Consider the following 13,101-nt stretch of genomic DNA (forward strand, 5'->3'; position numbering starts at 1 on the left):
TGCTCCTTTCCTCCTGACTCTCCCCACTTTCAGCTTTGAGCATAATTAGTTTCTCACTGTGTGTATATCTTGTCACTGTTTCTGCGTTATTTAAAAAAGCTCATTTGTGTGCCTGTTTGAATTTATTCCCACTGGTCAGCTCCCCTGTAGTAGTTGTACCTCTCTGTAACACTCATTGCATTTATGATACTTAGCAGTGTCTATTTTCCCAGCTCTAATGTGTTTTCCACACATTAGAGAGCAAACCTATTCTGGACACTGAGGCAACCTAAGGTTACAGCCCATAAAATTCTAAGGCAATATTTGCTAAATTAAAGAGTTTGTAGAAGTCTCATTCATTTAACTATCCATAGCACTCTGTATTATGTGATGCATAGTATATTATCGTATTCTTTTGGTGAATAATTGAAAAGAAATTTGAATGGCAATAAACACTCCTTAAGAGATATTTACTAGTCAATTATAATAACATCAACTAGCAAATATTTATGCAATAATCTGGTTTGGGAGAAAAATTTATCACATCTTACATGTAGGATTAATTCTGTAGGCTCTGGAGCTAGGTAACCTGTGTTTGAATTGTCTACTTACCAGCTATGTGAACTTTAGTAATTATTTAACAACACTCTGTACATCAATTTTCTTATCAGTAAATAATTTTGCATTTAAAACATAAAGCACTTCAAGTATAGCCTGACATGTAGTCAGTACTAATAAAAATCAGTCATAATTACCAAGTATGCATCTAAAAAAATTAGCTATTTATTTGACTGCTCTGAGTAGTGGCTCTTCCATACCTGTTGAATTACTGGTCTGGATAGGTAGAAGGTTCAGTGTATGAATCACCAACTTGTGTGGCAAATACTGCATGGTTCTGGTTAGTACCTCCCTCTTTTGGATGATGTATGCATGCTCTGGTTAACCAATTCCCAGTATTTCCTTTAATGCATTTTTGCAGCTATCTGTCCTTCCTTCCTACCATTCTTTCTATTAGTTCATATTACACAAAATAGAGGTTTTCATTTTTGCATATTCATATAAAATGATAAAGTTTTCTGTATATTGCCTTATCAAGAGTGGACAAGCACACTATTTGCGGATGACATGATCCTATACCTAGGAGACCCAAAAGGTTCTACCAAGAAACTTCTAGAGCTAGTAAATGAATTCAGCAAAGTGGCAGGATATAAAATCAACACGCATAAATCAAAGGCATTCCTGTATATCAGTGACAAATCCTCTGAAATGGTAATGAGAACAACCACCCCATTCACAATATCCTCAAAAAAAAAAAAACATGGGAATCAACCTAACAAAAGAGGTGAAAAAAACTATACAACAAAAACTACAGAACCCTAAAGAGAGAAATAGAAGAAGACCTTAGAAGATGGAAAGATATACCTTTTTCATGGATAGGCAGAACTAATATCATTAAAATGATGATATTACCAAAAGTACTCTACAGGTTTAATGCAATGCCAATCAAAATCCCAACGGCATTCCTCACAGAAATAGAAAAGGCAATCATGAAATTCATCTGGAAAAATAAAAGACCCAGAATAGCAAAAGCAATTCTAAACAGGAAGAGTGAAACTGGCAGTATAGCGATACCAGATTTTAAACTATACTACAGAGCAATAGTAACAAAAACAGCATGGTACTGGTACCAAAACAGGAAGGTAGACCAATGGTACAGAATAGAGGACACAGAGAACAATCCACAAAATTACAACTACCTTATATTAGACAAAGTTGCCAAAAGCATACAATGGAGAAAGGATAGCATCTTCAACAAATGGTGTTGAGAGAACTGGAAATCCATATGCAACAAAATGAAATTGAAACCCTCTCTCTCAACTTACACACAAGTTAACTCAAAATGGATCAAGGAGCTAGAAATCAAACCAGAAACTCTGCATCTAATAGAAGAAAAAGTTGGCCCTAATCTCCATCTCGTGGGGTCGGGCTCCAAATTCCTTAATAGGAAACTATAGCACAAGAGTTAAAATCAAGAATCAACAATTGGGACATATTCAAACTAAAAAGTTTTTTCTCAGCAAGAGAAACAATAAGAGAGGTAAATAGGGAGCCTACATCCTGGGAACAAATATTTACCCCTCACACTTCAGATAGAGCTCTAATCTCCAGAGTATACAAAGAACTCAAAAAATTAAACCACAAGAAAACAAATAACCCAGTCAACAAATGGGCCAAGGATCTGAACAGACACTTCTCAGAGGAGGACATACAATCAATCAACAAATACATGAAAAATGCTCACCATCTCTAGCAGTCAGAGAAATACAAATCAAAACCACTCTAAGATACTATCTCATTCCAGTAAGAATGGAAGCCATTATGAAGTCAAACAACAAGTGCTGGCAAGGATGTGGGGAAAAGGGTACACTTGTACATTGCTGGTGGGACTGCAAATTGGTTTAGCCAATTTGGAAAGCAGTATGGAGATTCCTTGGAAAGCTGGGAATAGAACCATCATTTGACCCAGCTATTCCCCTTCTCAGACTATACCCAAAAGACCTAAAAAGAGCATACAACAGGGACACAGCTACATCAATGTTCATAGAAGCACAATTCACAATAGCTAGACTGTGGAACCAACACAGATGCCCTTTAATAGATGAATGGATAAAAAAAAATGTGGCATTTATACACAATAGAATATTACTCAGCACTAAAAAATAACAAAATCATGGCATTTGCAGGGAAATGGATAGCATTAGAGCAGATTATGCTAAGTGAAGCTAGCCAATCCCTAAAAAACAAATGCAGAATGTCTTCTTTGATATAAGGGGGGCAACTCAAAACAGAGCAGGGAGGAAGAGCATGAGAAGAAGATTACCATTAAATAGGGATGAGAGGTGCGTGGGAATGGGAGAGAGAAAGGGAATTGCATGGAAGATGGTAGGAGACTCTCATGGTTATGCAAAATTACATATAAGATGGTGTGAGGGGGAAGATAAAAGAGAGAGAAACGTGTCACAGTAGATTGGGTAGAAAGAGGTGATGGGAGGGGAGGGGAGGGGACAGGGGATAAGAAGGGCAGCACAATACAATAGACACTAGTATGGCCCTATGTATAAACATGGCTGTATAATCAATGTGATCCTGCAATCTGTACATGTGGAAAATAAGATTATGTACCCCATTTGAATCAAATGTATGATATGTCAAGATCATTGTAATGTTTTGAGCAACTAATAATAACTCTTTTTTTAAGAGTGGACAAGCAGGGGCTGGAGTTGTGGCTCAGCAGTAGAGCGCTCGCCTAGTACATGTGAGGCCCTGGGTTCCATCCTCAGCACCACATAAAAATAAATAAATAAAATAAAGGTATTGGCAACTACAACTAAAAAAATAAATAAATATATTTAAAAAATAGTGGACAAGCAAATGCCAAACTAAAAGGGACATGTAATTCTTCTTATAGGTAGCCAGCTTCACTGTTCATAGATATTTTAACTTGTGTCTTTTCTTCTAGACTGAGTGCAGGGAAGCATTACTAGCACAGTGAATGGTGCATGGAAAGTAATACATTCAGTGTCTTTGAATTAAAGATTGTATGAATTAATTAAATAATGAAAGAAACAAACAGGATCTCATAAACTCCTATGTAAAGTGCTATGATTTTTTTGAGGCAGACTCTATGCATTATAGTATTTCAGCTGAAAATTAGTGAGGCCTGGAGTATAACACATGGGGAAATTTTCATAACAAGTTATAACTTGAACTGGGCTCAAAGAAAGAGCAGAATTTATGTACACAGAATAAAAGTGGCAGCAACTGAAACAAGCCTGGGATGCCCTCTTTTACCACTTCTATTTAACATAGTCCTTGAAACACTGGCCAGAGTAATTAGACAGACCAAAGAAATTAAAGGGATACATATAGGAAAAGAAGAACTTAAAATAGCAAAACCTATTTGCTGATGATATGATTCTATACCTAGAAGACCTAAAAAGCTCCACCAGAAAACTTCTAGAACTAGTAAATGAATTCAGCAAAGTAGCAGGTTATAAAATCAGCACCCATAAATCAAAGGCATTTCTGTATGTGAGTGACAAATCCTCTGAGAGGGAAATGAGGAAAACTATCCCATTTACAATAGCTTCAAAAAATAAAATAAAATACTTGGGAATCAACTTAACAAAAGAGGTTAAAGATCTAAACAATGAAAACTACAGAACCCTAAAGAAAGAAATCAAAGAAGACCTTAGAAGATGGAAAGATCTACCTTGCTCTTGGATAGGCAGAATTAATATTATCAAAATGACCATACTTCCAAAAGCACTATACAGATTTAATGCAATTCCAAACAAAATCCCAATGGCATTCCTCATAGAAATAGAAAAAGTAATCATGAAATTCATCTGAAAAAATAAAAGACTTAGAATAGCTAAAGCAATCCTTAGCAGGAAGAGTGAATCAGATGACATCACTATACCAGACCTTAAACTATACTTCAGAGGAATAGTAACAAAAAACATGATATTGGCACCAAAACAGACTGATAGACCAATGGTACAGAATAGAGGACACAGAGACTAACCCACAAAATTACAATTATCTTATATTAGAAAAAGGTGCCAAAAACATGCACTGGAGAAAAGATAGCATCTTCAACAAATGGTACTGGGAAAACTGGAAATCCATATACAACAAAATGAAATTAAACCCCTATCTCTCACCATGCACAAAACACAACTCAAAGTGGATCAAAGACCTAGGAAGTCAACTAGAGATTCTCCTTCTAATAGAAGAAAAAGTAGGCCCTAATCTTCATCATGTGGAATTAGGCCCCAACTTCCTTAATAAAACTCCTGTGGTGCAAGAAAAACCAAGAATCAATAAAAGGGAGGGACTAAAATTAAAATGTTTCTTCTCAGCAAAAGAAATAATCTGTGAGGTGAATAGAGAGACTACATCTTGGGAGCAAATTTTAACCCCTCACACATCAGATAGAGCACTAATCTCTAGGGTATATAAAGAATTCAAAAAGCTAAACACCACCCCCTCCCCAAATAACCCAATGAATAAATGGGCCAAGGACATGAACAGACACTTCTTAGAAGAGGATATTTAATCAATGAACAAATATATGAAAAAATGTTCATCATCTCTAATAATTAGAGAAATGCAAATCAAAACCACTCTAAGATATCATCTCACTCCAGTTAGAATGGCAGCCATTTTGAAGACAAACAACAATAAGTGTTGGTGGGATGTTGGGGGAAAAGGCACACTCATACATTGCTGGTGGGACTGCAAATTGGTGCAGCCAATATGGAAAGTAGTATGGAGATTCCTTGGAAAACTTAGAATGGAACCACCTTTTGACCCAGCTATCCCTCTCCTTTGTCTATACCCCAAAGACTTAAAATCAGCATACTACAGGGACACAGCCACATCAATGTTTATAGCAGCACAATTCACAATAGCTAACTGTGGAACCAACCTAGGTGCCCTTCAGTAGATGAAAGGATAAAAAAAAAATGTGGCATATATACACAAGGGAATTTTACTCAGCAATAAAAGAGAATAAAATCATGGCATTTGCAAGTAAATGGATGCAGTTGCAGAAGATAATGCTAAGTGAAGTTACCCAATCCCCAAAAAACAAATGGCGAATGTTTTCTCTGATATAAGGTGACTGATCATAGTGGGGTAGGGAGAGAGGGAGCATGGGAGGAATAGACGAACTCTAGATAGGGTAGAGGGGTGTGAGGGTAAGGGAGGGGGCAGGGGGTTAGCAATGATGGTGGAATATGATAGACATCATTATCCAAAGTACATGTATAAGGACATGAATTGGTGTGAACATACTTTATATACAGAGATATGAAAAATTGTGATCTATATGTGTAATAGAATTGTGATGCATTCTACTGTCATGTATTTAAAAAATAAAAGCAATTAAAAAAGGTGGGGGGGGGCACTAAGACTAAATGAAGCCTGAGTAATACTCTTTTCAATCTCACATATGTCCCTAAGTGAGTTTGAAACAATGCTCTGGGATTGTCAGTGGGGAGGTGTGTTATTTGGAAAACTATCATGAAACTTGAGAAATTTTTGTTATAGGGCTAGCAGTAAAGAGAAAGAGGAAGTTGATCAAGAAATGTTCCCTACAACAGAGACATCTCCACTTAAAGGTAATAAAGGACTATGTGGGTAATTAGTGACATCTTGAAAACTGAGAAATCTTGTCCATCTGTACACAACTTGTAGTTGATCAAAACGTTTCATTTTGAGAAAAGTACTTATGGATTGGAGTCTTTGCATAAACTTAAGTACTATTTCTTATTTACTTTTTTAAGACTGTGAATGCTAGAAAGTGATAAATATGAAACATTTTATGTAAAGGTTAAAACTTATCTTTGTCTATGTGGCTCATCCTGGAAAACAACAGCAGATTCTTCAATAAAATAGAATATTTTAAAGAATATTTATTTTCTGACACTAAGTATTTCTGTGACTACATGGAATTGAATTTCAGACAGAGGAATAAAATGTATTATAAGATATAATCACATAAATTAAGTTTAATTAATTTGATTAAGATTTTATTCTAATTATTTTAAGATGAGAATTTACCATTTATTGTTTGCTTTTACATATTTGGTTAAAAAATTACAGTCTAGATCCAAATAGTTACTTCTTTTATACTTGTGCCACCACACAATTGTGAGAATTCTTGTGACTCAAATGATTAGAATTTTGTATAATTTTTTTAGCTTCAAGCATTATTCATATTTTAAATTTTAATTTGTTCTCTATGGACCTTTAAATTGACAATGATTATATTCACTTATGGGGTAGAAAAATTATGCTATGACTTATGAATATAATGTGAAATAATTATATCAAGCTTTGGTATCATTTTAATTACCTCAAATACCTAACATTTTTATCTGGTGAGAACATCTGGAATTACCCTCTTAGCAAGTTTGAAGAGTATAATCCTCTGTTATTAACTGTATTCACCATACTGTGTAATAGTGTTGGCTTTTTTTTTTTTTTTTTTTTTTTTAGTATTGGAAATTTAACCCAGGAGCACTTTACTACTGAGCTACATACCCAGCTCTTTTTGTTTTTTATTTTTGAGACAGGGTTTCAGTAAGTTACTTAGGGCCTTGCTAAATTGCTGAGGCTTGCCTTGAACTTTCAGTCCTCCTGTCTCAGCCTCCCTGTGAACAACAGTGTTTTACTTAACTTTTCATAGTAGTTAAAAATTAAAAGTTAATATTTTATGATAAATAAATTTCATAAGATAATTTTATCCCTAAAATTAAATAAATTTTTAGACAGGGATGTATATTACAACTGTTACCTTTATGCCCATAGCAGAATGGCATGCTAGTGAATACTTATAAGCTTCTTGGATGATGGTTGATAAGATTGTCTTGAACTTACCTGGCATGCATCCACTCCACCTGCAGGTATTCCAGCACACAGCATTCCAGATAAGACAGCGCCATTGTAATTAGTTGATGCATTACATACATTGCTACTTATTATTGTGACTTGTCCTTGTCGTAGATCTGTGACTGTGCTGCCTATTTAGTAGAAAAGAAGAAATAAAATGACTCATTGGATATATAAATTAATAACTCTTATTACTAATTAATAAATAAAGTATAAAAATTAATAACTCTTATTACTAAGAGTCATTACTCTTCTCTCATTATTAAGAGAAAGAACAAATGCACTCGAAACATTATTCCCTGTTTAGCAAGAAAGGCATCTAAGCTCATATATAGGAGTTTCTTTCCAGCAAAGGTTTTCATAGGGAAGGATAACCCCTTTAGCCAGATAAATTTTTCTTTTCTTTTCTTTCTTTTTTTTTTTGCATTAGTTTTGTGATTGAGTGTCCCTTAGTCATTTAGAAAACAAATAAATTTACTATCTTAAAATTGATTGCACTTAAATTATCCACTGATGGACTTTGGAAAATTACATGAAAAGTGAGTAACCTCTAATCTAACATCAAAAGAGAAATCAGTGTGGTCTTAAGCCTAAAGAAGTAATCCATTATATAACAATGCTCCCTCAGAATAGCTTAGATATATTTTTCCATTACTGGACAAATTTTACCTGTTAGTCCAAATTACTTTGTGATAAAAGAACACATTGAAATATTTTCTGGGATGACTGACTTTTTATTATATCTTGGCGATACAATCTACAACTGGGTAAAAGCCCAGGGAAAAACTGTTGATGCTACCCTTCCATTCCCTGGCTGATAACTCTTTATTTTTTTCCTATGTTCTATTTTCTCTTTAACTCTGTCCTCATTTTAATTTATACCTTATTTATTTGACAATCATGTATGAGCAATATTCATGCATACATGGAGTTTCTTACCATGTAGCATAATTCATATCATCCCAGAATACCTTAAAGGGCAGTTGATACTTTAAGGGTTATTAAAGTCTTTAGACAATATCTATTCCAGTCCTTTTATTTTGTTATAGAAAAGCCATTGGAGTTCCACAGACTCTCTGAATTGTTTAAGAACTAATGTTTCTTTATCACTTTCTTTTACATTTCTTACCACTATGTTTGAGAATTCTGCATAATTCCTATGGGTATAGCTTTTCTATTCTTTACTGAGGAAACTAAGCTAGCCAGAGTTAAGATGTCTAAATACACAATGGTTCTGTTGGGAGAATCTGTACTCAACATTTCCCTAACTTTAAAAAGTTACATAATAGCAAATGACAAGAGATTTTGTTGTTCAATTGTATTATTTTTCCTGAAACACTTACCGCCATAAGTTATCGATCCCCATCCTGTTACATAGGCAGTAGAACCAGGTATAATGTTATGGGTAGCCTCTGGGAGACAAACACTATGTATATTTCTGGTAAAGGTGATAGCTCTTTCAAGTTGCACTGCTGCAATATCATTTTCATGAGTTGCGGTTTTATAGTTATTATGAAGTAAAATAGTTCTTACTCTTACTTTCAGTATAGGAGATGTTGTAGAAATACCAAAGGTAGCAGTCCACTGTTGAGGATTAGAGTAGCTGAAAAATTGGGAAACCATGCTATTTGAATAAGAAAATTGTGAGTACTTCAAATATTTAGATTTTGAATTTGCCAACAGCTACCATCTAGGAACTATTTGATCAATGTCTCTTTGCTATATATTCTTGCATTGTAAGCTAGTAAATGCTTTTAACTGGCAGAACAAATGGATATTTGCCTAAAGAAACAAAGAAAGCCTTTAGAAAACATGTCTTGAAGTGATGAATACCTGTTGTTATTCTATTCCAATTAGCATATTCTAATACTTTAATGATATCTAGCATAACACAAATCTCTTTGATCTTTCCCTTTTCTGTACCCTTTAATTCAAGCAACTAAGAAATCTGAAGTAATAGCTATTATAGCTTTAACTCATTCCTTTCAATCTTTATTTTCTTCTTTTCTTTTGCTTTGAGAAAGACACTCAGTTTAAATAGCAGTGATGATAAGGAATATCCTTGTTTTGTTAATAGATTAATGACCTTTCTGTACTAAGTTTGCTGATTGTTATACTTGTGTGTGTATATACATACATTTGTGTATATAGATATATGTGTGTATGTCTACAAATATATTGAGGAAGAGGGGAGGAGAAAGAGGACTAACATAAAAAATATAGAAAATTATCATTTTGATCCAAGAATGAGACTTTTTAGGTAAACCCTCAAAACACATTCCATAGGTAAAAAATGAGTGAATTTTATTAAATCAGAATTAAGCAAACCACAAACAAGCTTAAAGTATGGTTACAAAATCCTTAAAAAATATTGGCAATATTTAATATCTACATTTTTATAGAATATACAAAAAAGTATGTAAACCAACAATAAATGGATAGTAAAACTATTATAAAATTTGCAAATTATTAATTGGTAATTTATGTAAAGGGAAGCCCAAATGGCTTCTAGGTATATGAAAAATATTCAAATTTATTAGTAATGAAGAAATAGTAATTAAAAAATGGATATCTTAATATATGTTGATAAGGGTGACAAGAAACAAGAAAATAATGCTGATGTTAGTAAGGAGGGAAATTAGAACTCTTTTTGAATTATTAGTGAAGATGTAAATGTTTGGAAAGCATTCTGGTATATTTCTCAGACTCATATGTAATTCTGGGTACATATCTCAGAGAAATCTGTAAAGGTTTATAGAATGACCCCATATGAGTGTTTTGTGCATGTTGTACATGCTCTTTGTGATAGTAGGAAGTTGAAGCAACCTAGTTGGGTGAAGGAACTATGATGCTTGTTTACTGTGGGTTGATATGCAGCAGTGGACCAGATGAAAATTACCAGGATTGAGAAAATACAGTAAGAAACAATATAAGAATTATTCACAATGCTCCTTTCATAAATTAAAAGCAAACACATACATAACAACTCTAGATTTTTCAGTTACATGCATATCTGGATAACAAGCAAAATTATGGTTGCTCCTATAGTTGAATAAAAATAACCAATAATAATTTAAGAGTTTTTGGAATTTAGATAGTGGAATTAACACAAAAAATGGATTATATGTCTAGGAAGTACTTTTACAAGAAATAGTATATGTGTAAGAGTGAAAACTAGTTAAAGATTCTGAAGAAAAAATATTTAAAAATAAGAAAATCCACATTTTTAAAAAATATTCAACTGCTTTTGCTCAGTGTCCTCAGTAGGGAGATTCAAAAGACACCCTTCCCTTTCTGGGGAGACACCCCTTTCATTCTTTTTCACTCTTTTTCCTCCCTCTGTCTCTCCTTCCCTTCCTTCTAGCAAATAAATAAGAAAATGGTTTTGGAACCAGCTATATTTAGATTTAAATCTTGCTATATCACATACTAGAATTATTGTTTATGGCAAGTTAGTTAATATCTCTGATTCTTAGTTTATGTATAAAATTTGATTGGCAATATTCTCTCACACAGCTTTAAGTATCAATGAAACAAATGAATATGCTAAACACTGCTTGGCATTCAATGGACACATCTGTGATCTTCAATAATTATAGCTCAACAAGCCATTGCTAAGTATCTACATTGCATAAAGAACATGTGAGTCTCTGGAAATAAAAAATTTAATAATTATTGCCTCTGTGCTTGAGTACTGCCACACACTAGTGGAGGATACTGAGACAATTATACTATCATAAATCACAAAGACTACTGTAAAAGACAGAGAAGAAATTTTCTGTGTAAATAGAACAGGAGACAAGAGAGTCCAGAGAAATCTTCATAGAAAAGGTGACAATTCAGTAATCTTCTCTAATAGGGACTCATCACTTCTATGTCCTTTTGTAAGGCTAGTTATACTCCAAACAAATCATCACTGGTGTTTCTCAAGTGACAATGAAATCTTTAGGGAGGGGACCAATACATGGTTCTTGTCATTTATAGCTCTAGTGATTACATCAAGGTAGTAAACAGAAAGATTTTTGGTTTCAAAATGCAAAGATTTTCTGTGAATGTTTTTGATAATCATTGATGATATTTATAATTGTGGCTTTCAATATAGTGATATCCTTTACTTAACTTTTGATAGGTCTGAATAGGGCTTAGAATCTAGTTCAGTTCCAACCTGCTAATTCCATGCATTTGTACATTAGGGTGTGATTGAAATGAACTAGTGACATTCTTTTGCTTTGGCCTTTCAGGTGGCAATGATGATTTAATGTTTTTTAGAATTTTGTTTCTTGTGTTATCTGGGATACAGCTAAATGAATTTGCCAATTTAAATCAGAAATTGTGTAATGTTGGAAGTATTATATTAAAAAAAATTTAGAATTTATTTGCCATCTGTAGAGCTACAAGATAGCATAAGAAAAGTGTAGAATAATTTGGGCTTTCCCAAAACTTTTGTTTAGATTGTACCCTAATCTTGTTAACTTTTATTTCATCTTGGTTTAATGAACACTTTTGAAAAAAAGGTGCTGTATTAAAAGATAGTGCCCTCAAATCTGAATAATGCTTCTTAGAAATTGTGAAAATCTCACAGAATTCAAATAGGATGAAATAGAGATTTTAAAAGGTTTTAATATTTCAGGAAACAAACAGCAGGGTGAGCAGTGGTCATAGGTGGGGAAATACAGACCAAGTCCAGAAGAGATGAAGCATGGCTGTTATACTGACGCTGAAATCACATACTTCGAGAAATAATTTTGGATTAATTTGACATTGAAGGCTTTGGATATGTAGTAAATATGTGGATTTGAGACAGTGACAAGTCATTGAAAAAAGCTGGTAAGATAATAGATATGGTCAGGGGCACACTTGAGTTCACCATCACTTTCTGGTGATCTTTCTGTATTTAAATGTTGTGATTTAGGATATCTTGGTGATATGGTAGGCCTGAAACTAGCAAGTTTTTGTAATGCCAAAGTCTAAAACCTTTCAGTAGTAGCAATGTAACCTTTTTAATATCAACAGGATAATTTTATACAACTTATTTTCCATTGGAAGCTCATTGCCTTAGTATAAGTAATAAATAGTCTTTAGTCACCTCAATTAAGAATTCTTGTAAGGTGTCTTAAATTTATTTTACTTATACTACTTATACTTATTTATAAATGATAGTAATTTTTTGTGTGTATGTATTCTCCTTCAAACATTAGAATGAAGTTCCATGAAGGCAAGGGTAGTATTTCATTTATACTTGTGCATATATAACATATAATATTAGGCTTGTCATAAATATCCATATATTTTGATGAACAAATTAATGGCATCTAGCAGTCTCTAGGTCTACCCTCAGTATACTGATAAGCTTCCATGATGTAATGTACAAATCTTCTTCCACAAATATTTAATAGATAGTTATAGTAACATATTTAATCCTACCAACAACACTAAGATATACATAATAGTATTGTCCATAATTTTTTAAAAATGTGATACATAGGGTTGTTTAGTAAATTTTCTAAGTTTTCATAGCTAGAATTTAAATTAAACATTCTGATATGTTAATCTTTGTTCTTTTCAATGATGGGTACACTATTATCTAAAACTGAGAACTATAGTAAGCTAAATAAGAAAAAAAGTATTTTGGCTTTAATAAACAGGAAGAAAAAACTCACT

General features: G+C 33.3%; 1 protein-coding gene across 1 annotated transcript in view; it reads right to left on the reverse strand.

Annotated features, from left to right (window-relative positions):
* The window catches only part of Tmprss11d (transmembrane serine protease 11D), a 57,781-nt gene that overhangs the window by 1,872 nt on the left and 42,808 nt on the right, over positions 1 to 13,101 (reverse strand). Inside the window, 2 exon segments of the mRNA XM_078020718.1 lie at positions 7,429 to 7,571; positions 8,784 to 9,043. Coding sequence (XP_077876844.1) covers positions 7,429 to 7,571; positions 8,784 to 9,043 — 403 coding nt within the window.

The sequence above is a fragment of the Ictidomys tridecemlineatus genome, chromosome 9 (genome assembly GCF_052094955.1).
Source record: "Ictidomys tridecemlineatus isolate mIctTri1 chromosome 9, mIctTri1.hap1, whole genome shotgun sequence".
Lineage (NCBI taxonomy): Eukaryota > Metazoa > Chordata > Mammalia > Rodentia > Sciuridae > Ictidomys > Ictidomys tridecemlineatus.